This window comes from Erinaceus europaeus, chromosome 8 (assembly GCF_950295315.1).
Source record: "Erinaceus europaeus chromosome 8, mEriEur2.1, whole genome shotgun sequence".
In the NCBI taxonomy this organism is placed as follows: Eukaryota; Metazoa; Chordata; class Mammalia; order Eulipotyphla; family Erinaceidae; genus Erinaceus; species Erinaceus europaeus.
In genome coordinates this window covers 77102730-77127426 of record NC_080169.1, presented here as the reverse complement: position 1 = coordinate 77127426, position 24697 = coordinate 77102730, and the positions used below count along the sequence as shown (strand labels likewise).

At 39.3% G+C, this 24697-nt stretch overlaps 1 protein-coding gene across 1 annotated transcript; it reads left to right on the top strand.

The window, feature by feature from the left end:
* The first annotated feature begins 45 nt into the window (after positions 1–45).
* THAP5 (THAP domain containing 5) lies at positions 46–7777 on the top strand. The gene is made up of 3 exons (XM_007528320.3): positions 46–247; positions 4384–4576; positions 5038–7777. The coding sequence occupies exons 1-3, from the start codon at positions 108–110 to the stop codon at positions 5944–5946; spliced, it is 1242 nt and encodes a 413-aa protein (XP_007528382.2). The 5' UTR covers positions 46–107; the 3' UTR covers positions 5947–7777.
* Positions 7778–24697: the final 16920 nt, after the last annotated feature.

Below are 24697 nucleotides of genomic sequence, written 5' to 3'. Positions count from 1 at the left end.
AAGCTCAACAGGGCGGAAGTGAGTTGAAAAGTATGCGGTCTTGCCCCTCAGCGGGCTGCAGCGCAGGCGCAATAGCTCGGGAGAGCTGATCTTATTGCCCCGCCTCTATGAAGAGGCTCCTCCTCCGTCCCTACCCGGCCCAGGTCTGTCAGGGCCGCTCCGCAGATATGCCACGTTATTGCGCTGCGATTTGCTGCAAGAATCGTCGGGTACGAAATAATAAAGACCGGAAGCTGAGTTTTTACCCGTAAGTTGTCTCCGAAATTGTGACGCCAGCCTTATGTTGCGTGCACCTTGTGGCGTTTGGAGCTGTGCTTTGGGGTAGATGCTGCCTGTTCTGTAAATTCGTCCTCAGTTCTCTGAGTTTGGTGGGTGACCTAGTGGGAAGAGAGCATGATAGCTCGACTTTAGGTTCCCTACAAGTTCCTTTTACTGATCGATGTCTCTGGACTGGTGGCGAGTCACTGGGACCGGATCGGGCAATTAAATCTTAAAATGTGCTCGGTCTTCCCGTGGTTTTCCACATAATTCCTTACCTAATCTGAGCTCTTTTCATTCATTGAACTTTACTCAGCCAGCAGACCTGCAGAATGAATGAGAAGCTGCGCTCGAAGTTAATGCCTCCTGAGTGTTTGGTCGCCTGGATATTCTGTTCTCAACTAAAACTGGAATCTCGGGGCCGGGTGGTAGAGCACCTGGTTGAGCACACATGTTACAATGCACAAGGACCCGGGTTGGAGCCCCCGGGCCCCACCTGCAGGGGGAAAGCTTCACAAGTGGTGAAGCAGGGCTGCAGGTGTCTCTCTGTCTCCCTATCACCACCTTCCCTCTAGATTTCCGGCTGTCTCCAATAATAAATATAATTAAAAGGAAAAAAAAACCCTGGAATCTCTCAAAGGAATTAGGTAACTTAGCTTCAAAGTTTTGTGACACAACCAAAATTATAACTCATCTCCTGCCTGGGGCTTTGACTCTATTCCTACAAAGGACTGGCAGGGTGGTAGTAGTGCTAGTTACTCATGTCACCAAATAATTCCCCTGAAGCCACACAACTCAGAATGTTACTTTCATTGTGTTCATTCTTATTCAGAATAATACTGTGAAATAATTAAGAGTCTGGGCACCAAAGCCAGGTGAAGAAGGCTCAAAACCTTACTCCACTGCCTTGTACTTGCACTTGCATGACCTGCAAATCAAACTCTTAAAAGATATCTCTTATCTGTAAACTGGAGGTATTCATAGTTCCCACTTCATACAGTGTAAAGTGGTGAAAGAGCTATTTCTCAAAACAGCTCCCTTGAAAGTCTGAAAGAGCAATGCACGAACTAAAAAATATTATCTGTATCTATCAGCCAATGTGATATGGCATTTATAACCAGGATATATGAAGAAGTTTTAAAAATACAGGAGAATAGACAACTCAGAAAAATGCATAAAAAGCGTGGTAGAGATATTACTACAGAGGGACTATAAACAACCGTCCATTGAACAAGAGGTAGTCCAACTATATTAGTCATCCGGGATATACAAATGAAAATCATAGAGGAGATGCCATTGCACTCTGACAAGAATGCCTAAATTAAAAAGGAAAGACGGTAACAAGAAAGAGTTGGGGAGAAGACATCCCAAGTGTTGGAGAGTGAAGCAACTGGAACTCTCATTCCTTAGCGGTAAAAGTATAAATTGGTGATCCTTCTTTGGAAAGCTTTGGCAATATCTTCCAAACATGCTCCCCTAACCTTTCCCCCTATGGGAATATGGACAAAATTCTTTTTCAGGTGCAGAAGGAAGGAGTTCTGGCTTCCATAATTACTTCTCTGCCAGACATAGACGTTGTGGTGGATCCATACCCTCAGCCTGTCTCTATCTTTCCCTAGTAGGATAAGGCTCTGGGACATGTTGGCAAGGCCATCTGCTTAGGGAGGTCAGCATGATGTTATAGTAGCATATGGAACTTGGTTACTGAAGGCAATAAGATGGATAATAAGCAGGATAGTGTATTTACTAAACAGGGACCAAGGAGTAGGAATAAAGCAGATGAGAATAGGGACCCAAGGACGGAAAGAGGCTAGGATATCTATTTTAGGTATGTTCCTAGGAGCCCAGAACTTTAGTAATCTTTGCTTGAGCTTGGTAGCTAACATGAAGGTAAGCTAGAAATACTGTCTGGGCAGAGGTGGACCTAAGGAGGGTTGTGGGGTTAGAGTATTATGTGGAAAACTGAGAAATGTTACACATGTACAAACTACTATATTATACTGTCAACTATAAACCATTAACTCCCCAAATAAAAGAAAGGAAGAGAATCGTGTCATAGTAGAGAGTAGAACTTGAAAGCCAGGTTAGGGCAGAGAGTTAGGGCTCCCAAACTTGAAAAGATACAGAAATACATTCAACTGTTTACCACATCAGTTTGTCCCAAGGCCATGCCGGCACGTCTATTCATATTTAGTGCAGGAGGCTGCTCACAGCCAATGGTCACAACTGGGTTCTGAGCTACACACTTTGCAGTCTTCCTCGAGTGGCAGAGTAGGATGAGCCAGCCTCTCTTTAGAGAGTGAGGCAGTCCTTAGTCATTGCTAGTTTGTGGTGAGGATTGGATGCATTGGATCGACCTTCTCGTGGTGCATCCTGTGAGTACCCATTCATTGGGGAAACTGATGATCCTTCCTAGCCGACTGAATCCACATGGATCCCAGTCACTTTCAAAGCCAGCAACAAGCAGCTCCTGACAGCTTTCAGCCTGACCTGTTGACTGGCTACGGAAGAAGGGCAGACGCTAGAAGAAGAAGAAGGTGAGGATTAAGTCCTGAAGAGACCCACGAAAGAGCTAATGACATTCCTATGAGGTGACCAATGATGGTAAAGAAAGGAATCCATTAGAATTTTAAGCCCATATCATCTATGTGGGAATCCAGGGATTCCCTGACTAGGACCCCAGATGACCTACATAGATTTATTCATAGACTTGTGACATTTCAATGAAAAGTTACAATAATAATAATAATTTTTTTTTTAAAAAAAAGGTAAAATCGCACTTGGCACTCACTGGCATGCTTAATGTATATGAGAATCAACATAGAGTATTTTTTCTTTCATCTAAAGAATTATTATTATAGCTCTAACCTACTTGTTATTCAAATTTTCAGCATTTTATGAATCCTGTATTAATTTAAACCTGAAGCTTTTGGGTCCACTACTTCACTGCATTCTGTTTTTTTAATAATGGGGGAAAACTCAGTATCATTAGATAATTTGCTCAGCATGACAGTATTTCCAATTTTGTCTTCCTTGAAGTACTTCCACTAGATGCAAATTTAACTTAGCCCCATATTTTCCAGATTTATTTGGAACTTTGGTTGCTTGTGGGAGGAGTGAAACATGGAACATAACTCTGGAAAAAGTTTTTATATTTTTATTGTTATCTCTATTAATTGGATAGAGACAACCAGAGGAACAGAAAGGGAGCAAGACATAGAGACACCTGTAGCACTGCTTCACCACTCTCAAAGCTTTCCCCCTGCAGGAGGGGACCAGGGGTTTGAACCCAGCTTCTTGTGCTCAACCAGATGTACCACCACCTGGCTCCAAAAGTCTTTAAATTGGTTTTGTTACTATTGTTTTAATAGGGGAAGATTAATAATGCTGGGGGAAGTCTGTAAAGTTTCTTCCATCAAAGTATGGATTCGTGGCAGCTGGGCATTTGGTTCAGTGGTAAAGTTAAGAGGTACCCAGTTTGATATTCAGCATTGCTATGAAGGAGCTGTGCTCTAAGTTCTTTCATATAAGATAAATAAATAAATCATTTTTAAATGTCAACTACAGGAAGTGAATTTTTAATGTTTCTAAAATCCCATGTATAATCCACAAAATAAGAATTGAATTAGCTTTATTCCCTTCTTAGCACTCAACCTAACCAAACTTAATTTGCTCATGATAAGGCTACAAAGAAGCTGTAGTGCAATTTTACACTAATTTGTAAATTCAATTACTATATACATAGAGTATCCAGTTGTAATGTGTTGTTTTGTTTTGTTTTGCTGCCACTAGGGTTATCACTGGCAAACTGCACTACAGAATAAAAACAAAATGTAGTTTGCAGGAAATATGAATAGGTGTTATCCTTAGTAAGAACACATATATTTTATTTAAAGGGACTGAACTGTTCTATAAGCATTCTTCTCAGATAAAACTTTTGCTCTTCATCTTCTATCTTAGTCTTCTTCATGCTAGAGATGATGTAGCAGTCACGATGATGCTCTCATATATTAGGTATGGTTGCCTCAATCTTGTAGCTCTTAATCCATAGATTACCTATATGTGTAGGCTTGCAATATGGCAAAATTGTAAAACTATAACAAAGTTTACATTTTTTCATTTCAGGTTTCCTCTACATGACAAAGAAAGACTTGAAAAATGGTTAAAGAATATGAAACGAGATTCATGGATTCCCAGTAAATATCAGTTTCTGTGCAGTGACCATTTTACTCCAGACTCACTTGACATCAGATGGGGTATTCGATATTTGAAACAAACTGCAATTCCAACAATATTTTCTTTACCTGAAGATAATCAGGTATTGGAGGCAGGGGTAGGGTGTGTTTGGTAATTCTGAGTGGGTGTTAGGTAGTCAGGTAGAGAGCAGAGGAAAGGTAACACTGGGAAAGAAGATAACTTAAAAAAAAAAAAAAAGGACAGCTAATTAATGTTTTAAAACAGTTAATGTGCATAGCTTAAAAGGAGCGGTTGATGATGTGTTCATTATTAGATTGTTGACATAAATTAGTGATCAGATATTTTTTACTGGTATTTTGGATTATCTGAAATGTTTCATATATTGAATATGCTTAATGTTTTTATAAAAACATTTTAAAATATATTCAGCTGTTGAATACCTAGAACATTTTTTTTTAACTGAGTTAAGTTTGCTTGACCAGTATGCTGCTCAAAGTTGTAACTAAATGGTCAGTGTTAACTATTAAGGGACTAGACATAGTAAGGACATCTTTTTTAAAATTTGAAAATAATATTTTCTAGGAAAAAAACCCTCTTCCAAAAAAATATTTGAGGAAAAAATCGGGAGATGATAAAGAAGCATGCCTAAAAGCCAAATCAGAAGAGTCAATTACATCAAATGAGCTAAAGAAAAATACAGTTAACATAGCTGCCTTCTCTGAACCTACAGATGTAATTGATTTATCTTCTTTGACAAAATCACCAGCTCTAAAATCAAGTCTACAAAATAACATACTAATTCTTAATCTAGTTAAACAAGATACCAGGAAGTCAGCATCTACCTTGGAAACATCAGTTAACCAAAACCCAGGTGAAGATGGTTTTCATGCATCTTTTGAGAATCCAAATTCTACAACTATTACTTTGACAATTTCAAATCCAAAAGATATCCAACAGCCTGTGGAGAGACGAGAAGGGCTTCAAATACTTAATCAACTTATTAACACACATTTTACAAGTAACTCCATGGAAATTAAATCAGCACAAGAGAATCCATTCTTTATCAGGACCATTACTCAAGGAGTTGAAGAATTAAATACAAATAAGGAGTCAGTTATTACCATTTTTTTACCCACAGAAAATGCCAAGCATATCGTTAATTCTTATATACCTGCCCAAAAAGAAACCATGGAAATGGAAGACATAGACAGTGAAGACCCTTTACATAAGGATTTAGATTACGAGACAGAAATTTTACAAACTGAACATTCTTACTGCAGGCAAAACACAAATAAGGAACACCTTTGGCAGAAAGTCTCAAAACTACATTCAAAAATAACTCTTCTTGGGTTGCAAGAACAACAAACCTTAGGAAGACTGAAGTCTTTAGAAGCTCTTATAAATCAGCTAAAACAGGAAAATTGGCTATCTGAAGAAAATGTCAGAATTATAGAAAACCATTGCACAACATATGAAGTTACAATGACATAAAAATTTTTTAAATTCATTTTATTTTTTATTGTCTAACGAGAGCACTGCTCAGCTGTGTCATATAGTAGTGTCATATATTAAACCTGGGACCTCTGAGAGGCATGAAAATGTTTTTTTTTAATTTTTATTTATAAAAAGGAAACATTGACAAAACCATAGGATAAGAGGGGTACAGCTTCACACAATTTCCATCACCAGACCTCTGTATACCATCCCCTCCACTGATAGCATTCCTATTCTTTTGTTTTTTATTTTTCCCTTTTGTTGCCCTTGTTTTTATTATTACTTTTGTAATTAATGTCGTTGTTGGATAGGACAGAGAGAAATGGAGAGAAGAGGGGAAGACAGGGGGAGAGAAAGACAGACACCTGCAGACCTGCTTCACCTGTGAAGCAACTACCCTGCAGGTGGGGAGCTGGGGGCTCAAACCAGGATCCTTATGCCAGTCCTTGCACTTTGCGCCACGTGCGCTTAACCCACTGTGCTACTGCCCGACTCCCAGCTTTCCTATTCTTTAAACTTCTGGGAATATGGACCCAAGATCATTGTGGGATGCAGAAGGTTGAAGGTCTGGCTTCTGTAATTGCTTCCCCGCTGAACATGGAGGTTGACAGGTCGATTCATACTCCCAGCCTGCCTGTCTCTTTCCCTATGGGGAAGGGTTGTGGGGAAGCGGAGCTCCAAGTCACATTGGTGGGTTTGTCTGTCCAGGGAAGTCTGGTCACATCCTACTAGCATCTGGAACCTGGTGGCTGAAAAGAGAGTTAATATACAAAACCAAACAAATTGTTGAATAATCATGGACCTAAAGGCTGGAATAGTGCAGATGAAGTGTTGGGGGGGTCCTCCATTTTGTGGATAGCTAGTGGACATAATTTAGTTATATTAAAAAGGGTCTGTAGCTATACTAGTGTTTGTTTGTTTGCCTGATCCTGAAATCTGATATGCAGGTGGATCCTAATTATTGTTTGGGAAGATGATGTCATGGCTGGGGGAAGGACCAGAAAACTGAATCAGGGAAGAGAGCAGCTCCCTAATATGGGGAAGGGGTATAAATATTACTATAAATCCCATCAATTTGATGTGATCTGGGGCCCATAATTAGCTTAGGAGCCTGTGTGACCTCTACATCCCTCTAGATCTGAGCTCATATTCTGTGGTCATGAGTAGGAACATTCCAAACTGCCCCAGTATTGACCCATCTTCCTCAGGTGTAGCATAGAGCATATTGTCCAGCCTTCCTTCGGAGGATGGAACATCCTCTACCATTGCTGATCCAGGTTGAAGGCAAAGTCCTATGGGGGCCCACAAAGGGGTCTATTTTGTTGTTCCTGTTAGAAATGACCGGTAACAAAGGAGAGGGATTTATTTGAGATCTAGGCCCATCAAGTCTGTTGGGGAATGTGAGGCATCCCCGATTAGGGCCCCAGCTGGTGGAATGGCCTGACAGTGACTAAAGAGTCATCGTTAAAGTAATCCATGAAAGTATTTTGCAGAAACTATTGTGCTATCTCTCCCAGCCCAAGTAAATGGGAACTGTAAAGCTGACTTTCATGTAAGTGGTTTTGCAGTCAGGACAAATTACATTTAAGTGGACTTGTTCATGTCTGATATGCTTCTCTTAGTGAACTAAGAAGTGCTCTAATGTTCCGGACTTCTTCCAATACTTAAAATGCACTTCTGAAAAAAATGTCAGACTACAGAGAAAGTTTCATTAGTTGATAATTTTCCAAGTTAAGGTTAAAATATAATCAATAGCTAAAATGACAAGTCGTATACTAGAAAACACAAGTATAGTTATAAAAAAAAAAAAAAGAAAGAAAAAACAGAATCAAGACCAAACTCAGGAATCAGTCCTGATTATATCATTAGTATGTGACTTGTGCACACTGCATGTCAAGACTGATACTCAGTCTCTCACCTGAAAATGAGGGCACTTAATGTAATGTTTCCTTACAGTTTTTTTTTCTGTTCTAGTTTATTTAATACAACAGCTTTTCTATGAGATGATCTTATATAATACAAAGCTAGAATTTGATACTACTATTGAATTGATCTCAATATTGAATTCTGTGTTTAACCTTTTGACTCTAGTTATCTGTTCTTCTAGCGTTTGCCCTTCTTCTGTAGCCAGTCAACAGCGTCAGGTTGAGCCTGATGTAAAGTTTCGAGACCTCCTTTGAATCTGGAGAGGTGGCAGTCGTTGACTATGTGGGTCATAGTTTGTCTGTAGCCGCAGGGGCAGTTCGGGTCGTCTCTGGCTCCCCAGCGATGGAACATAGCAGCGCACCGGCCACTAGTTATCTGTAATGTAAAAGAGAACACTCCTTTATAATTGTATTCTAATTGAACTAAAGTTAGAAACCACCCATTAGCCCAATTCATTGGACATAGGATAGGTACTTTGGATGGAAGGGAGGTTCTGAGGAAGGAACCAGGACTTCATACATGCAAAACGTGTCTTGTACTACTGAGATTATATACATATATTCCATGCCCAGGAGAAGTACTTTAAATATGGAGTTATATGTATTTCTGGGCTGGCAAAATAGAGCTCATCTAGGTAATACCCCTGCTTTGTCTTGCACAAGACCCAGGTTTAAGCCTGACCCTCACCTCACTGAAAGAAGCCTTGATCCTGTGATGTCTTTCCCTTTCTCCCTCTGTCTATACCTATCTGAAAAAAGTCAAACTAGAATGGTGAAATCCCAGAGATGACCCCCCCAAGAAAAAGGTATATATCCCTTATACATGACTGACCATATTAATACATTGTTATTTAGGCCTTTTTATCATCTTGTATTTAAGACTGCATTTATAAACAAAAGAGTTTAATGTTAATTTTTTAATATATAATTATATTTTAGAAAATTTTGCATCTATTTAATGGACAGTTTTTTAAAATGTGTTCTAGTGTCATAAAATTTTAGAATGATAAAAAGTAATAATATGCATGTCACATATCTTAAAATTTATATATAAATTATAGCTGTTTGGTGACAAATTTAGGGAGAAAAACAGGAAAGAAAAGTAATGGTGAGGTCCTAGTTCTTGATGCTGAAAATGGACCTATGAAAATTATGAGAGTGTTTTTCAGACACTTATAGGGAGATGAGAAATTTTTACCCATGTGTCATCAACTGTACTGTAAACTGTTAAGCCCCCAATAAAATGATAAAATAAAAAGTTATAAATTAGGGGCAAAAAAGAATGATGATATAAAAATACTGCTTGTGTACCTGAAAACAAAATTTAAGTGTGAAATGTGTTAGATAATCCTTTAGAATTGGCAGGTGGTATAATATGTCATTGCGATATTGAGTAAGTCCCTATTGGTTTCATTCTTAATTTTCTCATTTTAGATAAAAAAAAATTTTAAAAAAGATTGTTACAGTGACCCACGTGGTGGTCCAGCAGGTAGACTTGCATGCATGAAATCCTGAGTTTGAGCCCCTGCATCAGAATGTTCTGGTTCTTGCTTTCTCTCTCTTATGTGCAAATAAATAAATTAAATTAGATAGCCATTACCTTCTTTGAAGAATGGTTTGAGAATTCTGTAAAACAATATGATTTTAGAACTAGAAAAAACTGCTCAGGCAGCAGTAGATAGCATGATGGTTATGCAAACAGATTGTCATACTTGGGGCTCTGAAGTCCCAGGTTCAGTCCTAAGCTAGAGCTGATCAGTGCTCTGGTAAAGGGAAAAAAAAAGGTATAATGATTATGCAAAGAGACTCATGCCAGAGGCTCAAAAGTCCCAGGTTCAATCCCCTGCACCATCATAAGCCAGATCTGAACAGTGCTCTGATAAAAAAAAACAAAGTATCTGCTCAATTATTAGTTACTGCATAGCAAGTAGATATTTCATAAATACATGGTAATTATTTTTTGCCATATTTCACTTAGGTTTTTCAGGCCAATAAAATAGTGTGTTAAAGTTTATTAGAGGTGGGTGTAGATAACAGTGATTATGGAAAGACTCTCATGCCTGAGACTCTGAAGTCCCAGATTCAATCCCCAGCACCACCATAAGCCAGATCTGATCAGTTCTCTGGTAAAAGTTGGGGGGGGGGGGGTAAGAATTACTGTTAAGTGGGGCTGGGCAGTAGCGCAGCGGGTTAAGCGCACATGGCGCAAAGCACAAGCACTGGAGTAAGGATCCCAGTTCGAGCCCCCGGCTCCCCACCTGCAGGGGAGTCCCTTCACAAGCAAGTGGTGAAACAGGTCTGCAAGTGTCTTTCCCCCCTCTGTCTTCCCCTCTTTTCTCGATTTCTCTCTGTCCTATCCAACAACAATAATAGCTATAACAACCACAATAAGGGCAACAAAATGGAAAAAAATAGCCTCCAGGAGCAGTGGATTCGTAGTGCCAGCACTGAGCCCTACTGATAATCCTGGAGTCAAAAAAAGAAATTATTAAGTTTATTAGAGGCCAGGTGGTAGCATATTACCATACTCAAAGACCTAGCTTCAAGCCCCCAGACCCCACCTGCAAGGAGGACACAGATATTTGTATGTTTTGCCATGGGTTATTGTTGGGGCTCGTGAATCAACCACTCCCAGCAGCCACTTTTTCCTTTTTCTCTCTTTGTATTTTATTTGATAGGACAGAGAAGTTGAAAGTACAGGAGGAGAGAAGAAAAGACATCTGCAGTCCTGTTTCACTGCTCATAAAGCATTTCCTCTACAGGTAGGGAATAAGGACTCAAACCCTGGTCCTTGAGCATGGTAATATGTGTGCTTAGCTGAGTGTGCCTGGCTTCCCAGATGTCATATCTTACATTTGGGGGATGGGCTGAAAAGCAAAGTGTAGAACACACAGACCACCTGGCTTCAAGCCCTGGTTCCTTCCTATAGGGGAGAAGCTTCACAAGCAGCAGTGCCATGTTACAGAAATCTGTCATCCTCTTTGTCTATATCATGAAAATAATAAAAAGACTCTTGGGAGCAGTGGAGTTTCTGGTCAGTAAAACTTACCAACCCTCTTTTTTTTTTTTATCTTTATTCATTTATTGTATAGAGATAGCCAGAAATCAAGAGGGAAGGGGGGGATAGGAAGAGAGACAGACACCTGCAGCACTGCTTGACCACTTGTGAAGCTTTCCCCCTGCAGGTAGGGACTGGGGACTCAAACCTGGGTCCTTGTGCATTGTAACATGTGCTCAACCAGGTGCACCACCACCTGGCCCCCTAACCCTTTTTTACATGCATTAACTTCCAAGATTAATTATTAAGAGAAAGGCACATAAGGACATTAATACAGAGATCACATATCATTGTTGAAAAGTCTCCAGATTTCATTGCTTATCACATAAACATCTGTCATGAACATTCAGTGTGGACTAGGAAGATGATAGGTAGGGGTGGGCATGACAGATGTAGGTGTGTGGGTAAGTGAATGAAAATAGCCATGTAGAAGACCCATTTGTTTCACAGAGCTGAAAGCTTCAGACTCCATTCTCTAAATGGAGTCTGAAAGGAGACTGTCACATTTCTGTTGCTGTTTAGAACCTAATTTTATCAAATGGCCCTTATATTCCCTTGTTTATCCTACTTGAACCTTCAGTGGGCCTGTTTTAGGAAGAGATGATAATCTTGTGTTTTGGGTACAGGCAAAAATAAACTCAAGTTTTTACACCTAGATAATAATCTATTCACAATAAACAAGGAAAGATTCAAATATTCAAATTCATGGAACAAGAAATAGACTATAAAAGGATAAGTACAAATAAAATTTCATTGATAGAATTAATGTAATGTGAAGTTGGCAATGCTAGAAGTGGAAATACACTAAAGATGGTTCATAGAAAACCTTTGAGTCTGTGTTTATAAAAGAAACAACTATAGTACAAAGCTACTAAAAGCACCAACTACTGCAGACATTCTAATCCAATAGGATAGAGAGATACCTAGGTTCATTTTAGTTTGGTAATTCTACTTTAGGTGATCCTTGAACCATACTTTCAGAGCTAACGCCTATGGAAAATTAGATCTATTCATAATAAAATACTGTTTCATTACTCTTGTTTCTTAACTTTCATTTTTTAATTAGTGATTTTAATATTGATTTACAAAATTGTAAGATAATAGGGGTAAAATTCCATATTGTGTGCGGGTAGATAACATAATGGTTATGTAAATAGACTGTCATGCCTGAGGTTCTGAAGTTCCAGGTTCAGTCCCCCACACCACCACAAACCAGAGCTTATCAGTGCTCTGGTTAAAAATTAGCAATAAAAATTCCATATTGTTCCCACCACCAAAATTCTGTGTCCTCCCCACCCCTAGTAGTTCTCCCAAGGTCACAGATATGGGCTGACTTTATCTATCTATGTATCTCTATATATTTTTGCCCATTTTTTTCTACAGTCCTGTCTTCACTTCCTTTCTAAATCATACTTATACCTATTACTACTTCCGAGTTCTTCTTTTTCCTCTCTCTCTCTCTCTCTCAGCTAAAACAAACAGTGCCTGGCGTCATGTGGTGGTTTCCAGTTCCATTCATTCTCTTAGCTCAAAAGAAAGAAAAAAGGGAGAAGGAGAGAAAGAGAAGCAAAGAAAGGGAGAGAGGTAAAGAAAGAAGGGAGGGAGAGAGGGAAGGTAGAAGGAAGAAAAATAAAAAGCTAGGTAAGTGACCCAAGTACAGTGAGATCAATGTTAGAAACTAAGTTGTCTTCCCATGCTCCAAAATTTATATATGAAAGCCCTAACAACCATAATTAATAATGGAGAATGGTTGTTATATTTGGAGCTCTCGGGTTAAAAAGAGTATTTGTAGGGGCAGGGGAGATAGCATAATGATTATGCAAAATACTTTTATGTCAGAGACTCCAGGTTCAATGCCTGCACCACCATAAACTAGAGTTGAGCAGTGTTATGGTCTATTCCTCATCAAAATAAATTATATGTACATATATATATATATATATTTTAAGTGTTTGGGGCTGGGCAGTGGTGCTACAGGCAAAGTGTACAAGTTACCATAATAATCAAAGACCCAGGTTTGAGCCCCCAGTCAAGAATGAACTCAGGGTCAGGGCATTACTTAACCCATATACCACATGACTGAGCTACCTTTGTGCCATCCCTCTTAACCCCTTCTTGAAAGAGACAGAAAAGAGATACACATTAGCATTACTACAGCATTCATTGAACCCTCCCAGTGCCATCAGCTGTGCTCCTATGAGTTCCAGGATTTAGAGGGTCTTGCACATGGACAAGTGCACTACTGAGTTATCTCCCAGCCCCTAGGTGTCTTACTTCCTGTTTTTTTTTTTTGGGGGGGGTATTTATTTATTATTGCCACAATAAGTATTACTGGGACTTACTTATCACTATTTATTTTCTTTAAAAAATTATTTGTTTTAATTGATTCCAGGGTTATTGCTGGGGCCCAGTGCCAGCACTAAGGAATCCACTGCTTTCAGTGTCCATCTCTGCCTCCTGCCCCCTCTTTTTCTTTCTATTTTATTTGATAGGACAGAGAGAAATTTAGAGGGAGGTAGGAGACAGAGAGTCAAGAGAGAAAAATAGACACCTGCAGACCTGCTTCACAGCTTGGGAAGAGTCAGTCCCCCTTGGGGCCCTCGAACCCATGTCTTTGTATTGGTAACATAATGCACTCAACTAGGTTCATCACTATCAGGCCCCCTTTTTGATCTTTTTAATCTACTTTCTTGGGAACTTCTAAGAAATTCCTTCAACATTTATCTTCAAATTACCCTTTTAATGTTTCATTTATAATAACACTTTAAATTACTAAAACTTCATTTTTATAATGTTCCTTTAAAGGAATAAATATAAATAAAGGAATGTTTTTTTTTCATGGGTACAATGAAGTTTCTTCTTAATAATAATGACATTCTTGTCTCCAGCTTTGTTTCTGATTACATAGTTTGTTTACTACAAGTTGTGGTTTCCTACTTGTTTGTCACTTTTTTAAAATATTAACTGCTACATTCAGTTGTCTGTTAGCTGCCAGTTGGCAAGACAAAAGCTGACGAAACTGAAAAAAAAAAAAAGAAAACTCACGAAACTGTACTCATAAAAGGAAGCTTCCCAAGTGGGAAAGCAGAGTTGCAGGTGTATTTCTTTTTTCAGTTTTTTCAAGCTGTTAACTTAGACAACCGTTGTAGGTGATTCTTCTTTGTTCACATTATGTTAGATTCTCCATGAGTACCAGGGCCTGAGTTCTATATTTTAGTGGGCCTGGGCAGTAACAAGGAACTCTTTACCACTACTATCTGGCTAAGGCTATAGCAATGAAGTTAAACCAAATCAAAAGTTCAAGATTGTAGGTACATCACAAACTGGTTAGAGTGTTAAGGAAATATCCTTGGTATAGTGCGAGTGTTACAGCTCTAAGGTGTTTACAGCTATAGGGTGCAGCAGATTCAAAGGGGCTAGAACACATGGAGGGCAGGGAGATACTTCATTATTCTGGTAGAATCTAGCTGACTCCTGCTATGCTAGGCCATCAACGTGAGTTGGAAAACCATTTATATAACCTTCAAGCTGGGCTACCTGGGTTGATTGGTTATAGGGTGATTTTGGAAAAGGTACATTTTGATTGGTTACAAGGTACACCAATCAGGTGTGCTCAGGTACCAGGGTAATGTGCAAGCGGATTGGTCACATTGTGAGTCATCAAGGTACATGTAAAACTAAGGATGAGGTGGATTGGTTACATTCTATGCCCAATCTGGGTTGCCAAGATGCAAGTGAATACAAAATGAAAGTTACAATTTGGTTGGCTATATCCTATGAAACGTAAAGATTCAACCTGATTGGTTACATTTCTAGTCCCCTAGGTTTGCTGAAATGCAGGAACAGCCAACTGCTTGTCTGTTGTGGAATTAGGAAACACTTTATTTCAAGTGCTGGCTAACTGTGCACAGTAAATGGAGTGCTTCTTTCCAGTTCCACTGTCAGGGTCCACTACTAAGGAAGCTGAAGTTCAAAGAGACTGCTTCCAAGTTGCCAAGATTCCCTAAAAGGCTTCCTTGGCAATTTTCATGATTTATGATTTTTGTTTTGCATTTATGGTTGTTATTAAACAGTAGGCACAAAGTTGTAATAGGATTGGGAAATCAGTATTACAATTCAACCTGCCTTTCTATTCATACAATTAAAAGTTCTGGACTTCTGGTTCCCTTTCCATTAATAGCTTTATTTTCATAAGGAGTGCGGCAGAGTGGCTAGAATCAGGGTGAGGGGGCACAGAGTATGGCCAAATGAAATGGAACAGTTCTTTGGACTGAGTCTCTGTATCCTCACCATCTGGAAACTTTGAGTTTTTCCCCAATGTTGTAGTAGTTGTCTGAAATGTAGGCCTCCTTCACTGCAGAGTTTACCATATATGTTATGGTTTTATTGTTGTGACAGAAAACAAACCTGCTATTCCCAGTTGTTTGTCTTCTGAGTGGTCAATAATAGACCAAATTTGTCTGTAACAACATCTTTGTTAAGTAATAGAAAAATACTGTTATGAAGTGTTTATCGGGTGTCGGGCCATAACGCAAAATGCACTGACTGGCCTAAGGATCCCAGTTCGAGCTCCCCTCCCCACCTGCGGGGGGGGGGGGTTTGCTTCACAAGGGGTCTTTCTCTCCCCCTCTCTTCCCCCTCCTCTCTCAATTTCTCTCTGTCCTATCCAACAACAACGATAACAATTATAATACCACAGCAACGATAAAAAAACAAGGGCAACAAAAAGGAAAAAAAATAGTCTCTAAAAAAATAGCAGGGGATTCATGCTGCAGGCTCCGAGGCCCAGCAATAACCCTGGAGGCAAAAAAAAAAAAGTATTTATCTAGCTTATCATGTGTGAGGACTCAAGATCTTGTCCCCATGTTCACCATATGAGAACTATGCAAAGGGGAAGCTTCACAAACAGAAGAATAGCACTGTGGTACCTCTTTCCAGTCCTGTCTGTCACTCTCTAGTAGAAAAGGAAGTGTAGTTCTCCAAGAGTAATGGAGTAATTAAAATAATAATAATAATAATACCCACTCTGGTGGCTAAATAATGAATGCCAATCTGACCTAAATATAAAACTGGAAAACTGTTTTTCAGCTGAGTAGTCAAGTTGGCAAGTGGGATGGATAATTCACCTTTTCTTTAATTTCTAAATAAAATGAGCTAGCTTTATAGAAGTTTGGCATTCATTTAAGACTTTTAATTATTTAAAATATGTCCCAAGAAGATGCTTGCATTCCCTTTCTTTCTTTCTTTCTTCCTTCCTTCCTTCCTTCCTTTCTTTCTTTTTGCTTCCAGGGTTATTGCTCGGGATCTGTGCCTGCACTATGAATCCACTGCTCCTGGAGGTCATTTTTTTCCCATTTTCGTTGCCCTTGTTGTTATTATTGTTATTGTTGTCATTGCTGTCGTTGGATAAGACAGAGAAATGGAGAGAGGAGGGGAAGACAGAAAGGGATAGAGAAAGACACCTGCAGACCTGCTTCACCACCTGTGAAGTGACCCCCTGCAGGTGGGGAGCTGGGGTTCCAACTGGGATCCTTATGCCACTCCTTGCTCTTCGTCCCATATGTGCTTAACCCACTGTGCTACCACCCAGCCACAGGAGATGATTTCTTAATAGTACCTATTTTTCGACTTCATTTTTGTTTAGTTACAATAATCTGGGAGCCAGGTGCTGGCACACCTGATTGAGTGCACATGTTATCATGTGCAAAGACCCAGGTTCAAACCCCTTGTCTCCACCTGAAGGAGGAAATCACAAGTGGTGAAGCAGAGCTAAAGGTTTCTCTCTCTCTCTCTCTCTCTCTCTCTCTTCCTCTCTACCTCTCCCTTTTCAGTTTCTCTGTCTCTATCCAATAAATAAAGAATAAAATTTTTTTTAAAAACTTGATTTGAGCAGAAAAAGAAATCAATGACTTCAGATGTTGTTTTCTATGGTTATACAATTATTCTTCACTAAAAATAGGAAGACTGAAAACTCACAGTAGGCCACACAGAAAAAAGAAGGAAGGGAGGAGGGGAAGAAGGAAGGAAGGGAGGGAGGAAAGAAGGAAAGAAGAAAGGATGAAAAGTCAGTATATGGGTGCCAGGCAGTAGCGCAACCAGTTAAGCGCACATAGTATGAAATGCAAAGACCCGCTTAAGGATCCTGGCTCAAGCCCCAGCTCCCCACCTGCATTGGATTCACTTCACCAGCAGTGAAGCAGGTCTTCGTGTCTATCTTTCTCTTTCCCTCTCTGTCTTCCCATTCTCCCTCAATTTTTCTCTGTCCTATCCAATAAAAAAAGAAAGAAAGCTCATAACCTTCAGTTACCTTATATGCACTTTCCAATTAAAATATCACCAAACTAAATTAGATATTAGGCTTTTACTAAGTAATTTATGATCCAGGATATTTTAAAAGCACTATTTATTTGATTAAATTGTATAGTGTTTTTATTGTTATTGTTGCCATTGCTGTTGTTGTTTGATAAGACAGAGAGCAATCGAGAGAGGAGGGGAAGACAGAAAGGAGGAGAGAAAGATAAGACACCAGCAGACTTGCTTCACTTCTTGTGTTGTGAAGCAACGCCCCTGCAGGTGGGGAGCCTGTGACTCCAACTGGGATCCTTGAGTAGGTCCCTGTGCTTTGTACTAAGTGTGCTTAACCTGCTGCACTACCCATCGGCCCCTGTATAGTATTTTTAAATTTATCTGTTCACCTTCGTTAAATTGCTTGGTTTGGGAGTCCAGCGGCAGCGCAGCGGGATAAGCGCACGTGGCACAAAGCACAAGGACCAGCATAAGGATCCTGGTTGGAGCCCCCAGCTCCTCACCTGCAGGGGAGTCCCTTCATAGGCAGTGAAGCAGGTTTGCAGGTGTCTGTCTTTCTATCCCCCTCTCTGTCTTCCCCTCCTCTCTCCACTTCTCTCTGTCCTATCCAACAACGACAACAACAATAATAACTACAACAATAAAACAACAAGGGCAACAAAAGGGGATAAATAAATAGTAAAAAAAAAAATAAAAAAAAGATTGGTTAAAGCAGCTGTAAAGCTTGGAATAGCTTTCACATTGCTGAAGGATCTGTGTGCATTCAATATAAGACTTTATTACACTTCAATAAGTGTTTTTCTTCAGGGAGCACAAATTAATTTAAGCATAGAAATTTTTTTCAAAGTATTCTGAAATCTTAGTAAACCAAGTGTTTACCAGTCAAAATCGTATGCCTTATTTCTTGCACTATAGCTCAGATACATTTTATGCTTGAAAAATGTTTTTTTCCCTTCAGAATGATACCCAACAATATAAAAGCCTTCATTATAACATTTTGAACAAAATGAAATCAGAATTGCTGAAGACCAGAAATAAATTTCAATCATTAAGTTAAAATCAGGTTGCCAGAATGAGAAAAGAGATACAATACTTATATGGAGAAAAGACCTCCAGATCTATGAATGGCAATGGCCTCCAAAAATAAATAAAGTAAATATCCATACATAACCTCACATGGACACATAGTAATTAAAATGGAAAAGGTCAAAGATTAAGAGAGACTATAAAAAGCAGTTAAAGAAAACCAAAGAGTCGTCTATAAGGAAACTCTAGAAACTCAAAGGGACTGGCAGGACATATTCAATGTTCTGAATGAAAAAGATCTTCACCCCAAAATACTCTACCTAGCTAGGTTAACAATCCGGTTTGAAGGAAGGATGAGGAGCTTCTCAGATAAGCAAGTTAGATTAATTCACTGTCACTAAACCAAACTTGTAAGAAATAACAAATGTACATTCTTGATCCAGAAGTAGAAAATTGTTCTTTAGACACTCAGATTTTAAAAGTGGGAAATGTTCCTGAATTACTGTACTAAAGCTATTCAGAGTTTATACTAAATAGCTAGCATTTTAAAATGCAGAAAATAGGGATTGGGTGGTGGCACACATGGTTGAGTACACATGTTACAGTGCATAAGGACCCAGGTTTGAACCCCCGTCCCCACCTGCAGGGGTGAAGCTTTGCAAGTGTTGAAGCAGGGCTGCAGGTGTCCTCTGTCTTTCTTCCTCTCTATCACCCCTTCCCTCTTTATTTCTGGCTGTCTTTATCCAATAGATAAAAAATAATAAAATTTTATTTTAAGATGAAGAAAACTGGGGAGTTGGGTGGTAGCACAACAGGTTAAGCGCAGGTGGTGCAAAGCACAAGGCCTGCATAAGGATCCTGGTTAGAGCCTCCAGCTCCCCAGCTGCATGGGAGTTGCTTCACAGGCGGTGAAGCAGGTCTACTGGTATCTATCTTTCTCTCTCCCTCTCTGTCTTCCCTTCCTCTCTCCATTTATCTCTGTCCTATTTAACAACAAGGACATCAACTACAACAACAATGAAAAACAACAAGAGCAACAAGAAGGGAAAATAAATAAATATATTGAAGAAGAAGAAGAAAACTGGGTTGGTGGTAGAGAGCATAATTGTTATGTAAAGAGGCTCTCATGCCTGAGTCTCCAAAGTCCCAGGTTCAACCCCCCATACCACTATAAACCAAAGCTGAGCAGTGCTCTGGAAAAAAAAAATGTTACAAAAATGCAGAAAATTGAGAACTTTTGCACGTTTCAAAAACTCTCTGAATGAATGGGGTGTATTTGCTGTAAGTGGTCATCATAATCCTCAACAAAGCAACTGCAAATTTTATAATTTATTTGAGAAATTAACAATTTTGGTTTAAAATTTAGTTGTGGCATATTATATAATTCAAAGTATAAAAGTTTCTAAACCTTTAAGAAACTTTTTAGTTTCCAAAGTAACTTTGTTCAGATAACTAACGAGATTATATTTTGATATCTCAGCTAACTTGCCAAGAAAAATTAGAGTTGATATGATATACTCCTTGCAAAGAAAAACAACTGATTATCTAAAGGTTTTATCTGAAGAGTTCTAAAAGCCCTAGAAGGTTATTATTCTTGTCTAAGTTTAATTTTTTACCCTTTTCTAAAATAAATTAGGCTTAGCATTCAAGTAAACAACTTTGACTAGCCATGCAATTTGTCGGCATGGACTGCCATCTAGTGTTAAAGAGCACATTGAGAGTCATTTTTAGCTTTTGTAAACCTTTGCTTTGGCAGTGTCTTCAATATGGTAGGAATTAGAGGTTAATAATACACAGTTTTATCAATGTTTCCTTTTTATAAATAAAAATTTTAAATAAAACAAGAAATCAAGAGGGAAGGGGGATAGAGAGAGGAAGAGAAATAAAAAGAGATACCTGCAGCCCTGTTTCGCCACTCATGAAGCTTTCCTCCTGTGGGTGGGGACCAGGGGCTTAAACCCAGGTCCTTGAAAATTGTAACATGTGCACTCAGCCAGGTGCGCCACCACCTGGCCACAAAATATTTGAATTAAAAAGAAAATAGGTTACTAGTCAACAATATTTATACACCTTTCCCATATTAGGGAGCTACTATCTTCCCTAATCCAGCTTTCTGTTCCTTTTCCAGCCATGACCATCTCCCCAGACAATAACTTGGATACAATAACTTGGATCCACCTGCATATCAGATTTCAGAATCAAGGGGGGGAAAAAGACTAGTATAGCCACAGACTCTTTGGAATATAACTAAAATATGCATACTAGCTATCTACAAAACAGAGACCCCCCCCCCAACTCTTCATCTGCACTATTCCTGCCTTTAGGTTCATGATTGGTCAACAATTTGTTTGACTTTGTATGTTAACTCTCTTTTCAGCCATCAGGTTCCAGATGCTATCATGATGCCAACCAGGCTTCCCTGGACAGACAACCCCACCAATGTGTTCTGGAGCTCTGCTTCCCCAGAGCCCCACCCTACCAGGGAAAGAGAGAGATAGGCTGGGAGTATGGATCGACCTGTTAACGCCCATATTCAGTGGGGAAGCAATTACAGAAGCCAGACTTTCCACCTTCTGTGTCCCACAGTGACTTTGGGTCCATACTCCCAGAGGGTTAAAGAATAGGAAAGCTATCAGGGGAGGGGATGGAATATGGAGATCTCGTGGTGAGAATTGTGTGGAGTTGTACCCCTCTTATCCTATGGTTTTGTCAATATTTCCTTTTTATGAATAAAAGAAAAAAAATATTAAAAAATATGAGGTGTGTAATCCTATGTTCATAGCAGCACAATTCATAATAGCTAAAACCTGGAAGCAACCCAGGTGCCCAACAACAGATGAGTGGCTGAGAAAGTTGTGGTATATATACACAATGGAATACTATGCAGCTATCAAGAACAATGAACCCACCTTCTCTTACCCATCTTGGACAGAACTAGAAGGAATTATGTTAAGTGAGCTAAGTCAGAAAGATAAAGATGAGTATGGGATGATCCCACTCATCAACAGAAGTTGAGTAAGAAGATCTGAAAGGGAAACTAAAAGCAGGACCTGACCAAATTGTAAGTAGGGCACCAAAGTAAAAACCCTGTGCTGAGGGGTAGACATGCAGCTTCCTGGGCCAGTGGGGGGTGGGAATGGGTGGGAGGGATGTGTCACAGTCTTTTGGTGGTGGGAATGGTGTTTATGTACACTCCTAGTAAAATGTAGTCATATAAATCACTAGTTAATATGAGGGGGAAATTAATTGTATGTCTCAAAGTTTTTTAAAACACAAACTGAGTCTTTTTAATATATAGGCTGTGTAACTGATATACAGACTCTCTCAAAAGCCTAGACCAAGTAGATCAGAAGCAACCAATAGCACAGCTATATACAAGATACTGGGTACTGTACAGCAAACCCTAACAAAAGGACTTCTCAAAGTTAACCCAATTACCAAATAATGTGATGATAACATTAACTATCGATTGTCTTTTGGAACCCTAAGACAGCAGGAACCTCACATCTCCACTATAGAGCCCCTACTTCCCCTAGTCCTGGAACCCTTAAATAGGGCCCACTTTCCCATATGCCTCTCCCAATCCATATCAAATAATATTGCATCTGCCGATCACAACCTAATCAACGCAACGATAGCCACTTCAACATGCTTCACTTCAGACTGTGTCCAGAGACTTCACATGTGGAATGACAACCCTTCAGCTTCATTACTCGGGTGAGACCTTTCCTTTCATAGTATACTCTAATTCCATCTCAGGTGGTTCACTTTCTAACAAAGTCCCAAAACCTAGATAAACACCAGTTTCTGTGAGAGAGAGCATATGTTCACACGTATCCACAAACTACTGCAAAATATATACCTGAAAGCAGAAGTACACTAGAGTTTGCAGTGAGTATCCCCCTAACACTTCCTCTCCACTATTCCAAGCTTTGGGTCCATGATTGCTCAACAATTTGTTTGGCTTTGTATGTTAACTCTCTTTTCAGTCACCAGGTTCCAGATGTCATCAGGATGCCAGCCAGGCTTCCCTGGACTGAAGACCCCACCAATGTGTCCTGGAGCTCAGCTTCCCCAGAGACCCACCCTACTAGGGAAAGAGACAGGCAGACTGGGAGTATGGACCGAACAGTCAACGCCCGTGTTCAGCGGGGAAGCAATTACAGAAGCCAGACCTTCCACCTTTCTACAACCCACAATGACCCTGGGTCCATGCTCCCATAGGGATAGAGAATGGGAAAGCTATCAGGGGAGGGGATGGGATATGGAGATTGGGTGGTGGGAATTGTGTGGAGTTGTACCCCTCCAACCCTATGGTTTTTTTAATTAATCCTTTCTTAAATTAAAAAAATATATATGGTGTATTTAAGGTTTATAATATGCTAATTTGATATATACACAATGAGGTGATTACTATTGTCAAGTAAATCATAATAAAAATATGTTATGCTAATATTAATATATTATCATATTTTACCATTTTTGATGTAATGAGTACACCTAAACTCTACTATCTTAGCATATTTCCAGTGCACGATATGGAGTTATTAGTATAGTTGTACTTATACAACAACTCTTTGAACTTATCCATTCTTTTTTTTTAGATAGGGGATAAGAAATAGGGAGAGAGAAAATGAGAGAGGAGGAGATATAATACAGCATTTCACCATTTGCAAAATAGCCTTTCTGCAAGTCCTCCCATGAGATGATTAGGATCTCAAACTCAGGTCCTCACATATGATATAGTATGTGCTTTACACCCTTGGGTGCCTATACTTAGTCTTTACTATTATAAATTTGTGCTCTTTGACCAACATCTTCCTCTTGTTTTTCCCCAGTCCTAGTAGTAATCATTCTATAATCTTTCTTTTTTATTTTTAAATATTTATTATTATTTTTATAATTTATTTCTTTATTGGGGAATTAATGTTTTACATTCAACAGTAAATACAATAGTTTGTACATGCATAACATTCCCCAGATTCCCATTTAACAATAAAACCCCCACTATGTCATTCATCATCTTTCATGGACCTGTATTCTCCCCACCCACCCACCCACCCCAGAGTCTTTTACTTTGGTGCAATACTCCAATTCCATTTCAGGTTCGACTTGTGTTTTCTTTTCTAATCTTGTTTTTCAACTTCGGCCTGAGAGTGAGATCATCCCATATTCATCCTTCTGTTTCTGACTTATTTCACTCAACATGATTTTTTCAAGGTCCATCCAAGATCGGCTGAAAACGGTGAAGTCACCATTTTTTACAGCTGTGTAGTATTCCATTGTGTATATATACCACAACTTGCCCAGCCACTCATCTGTTGTTGGACACCTGGGTTGCTTCCAGGTTTTGGCTATTACAAATTGTGCTGCCAAGAACATATGTGTACACAAATCTTTTTGGATGGATGTGTTGAGTTCCTTAGGATATATCCCCAGGAGAGGAATTGCAGGGTCATAGGGTAGGTCCATTTCTAGCCTTCTGAGAGTTCTCCAGACTGTTCTCCACAGAGATTGGACCAATTGACATTCCCACCAGCAGTGCAGGAGGGTTCCTTTGACCCCACACCCTCTCCAGCATTTGCTGCTGTTACCTTTTCTGATGTATGACATTCTCACAGGAGTGAAGTGATATCTCATTGTTGTCTTGATTTGCATTTCTCTGACAATCAGAGACTTGGAGCATTTTTTCATGTGTTTCTCGGCCTTTTGGATCTCTTCTGTGGTGAATATTCTGTCCAAGTCCTCCCCCCATTTTTGGATGGGGTTATTTGTTGTCTTATTGTTGAGTCTGGCAAGCTCTTTATATATGTTGGTTATTAAACTCTTATCTGATGTATGGCATGTAAAGATCTCCCATTCTGTGAGGGGTCTCTTGGTTTGGGTAGTGGTTTCTTTTGCTGTGAAGAAGCTTTTTAATTTGATGTAGTCCCATAGGTTTATACTTGCCTTAGTCTTCTTTGTAATTGGATTTGTTTCATTGAAAATGTCTTCAAAATTTATGCGGAAAAAAACAAAAAAAATTATGCGGAAAAAAGTTCTGCCAATATTTTCCTCTAAGTATTTGATAGTTTCTGGTCTAACATCCAAGTCCTTGATCCACTTGGAATTTACTTTTGTATTTGGTGAAATACAGTGATTCAGTTTCATTCTTCTGCATGTTTCAACCCATTGTTTCCAACACCATTTGTTGAAGAGACTCTGCTTTCCCCATTTAATAGTCTGGGCCCCTTTGTCAAAGATTAGATGTCCATAGGTGTGGGGCCTCATTTCTGGGCTCTCAATTCTATTCCACTGGTCAGTGTGTCTGTTCATGTTCCAGTACCAAGCAGTTTTGATGACAATGGCCCTATAATACAGTTTGAGATCGGGGAGTGTGATGCCTCCGGTTCTGTTCTTTTTTCTCAAGATTGTTTTGGCAATTCTAGGTCTT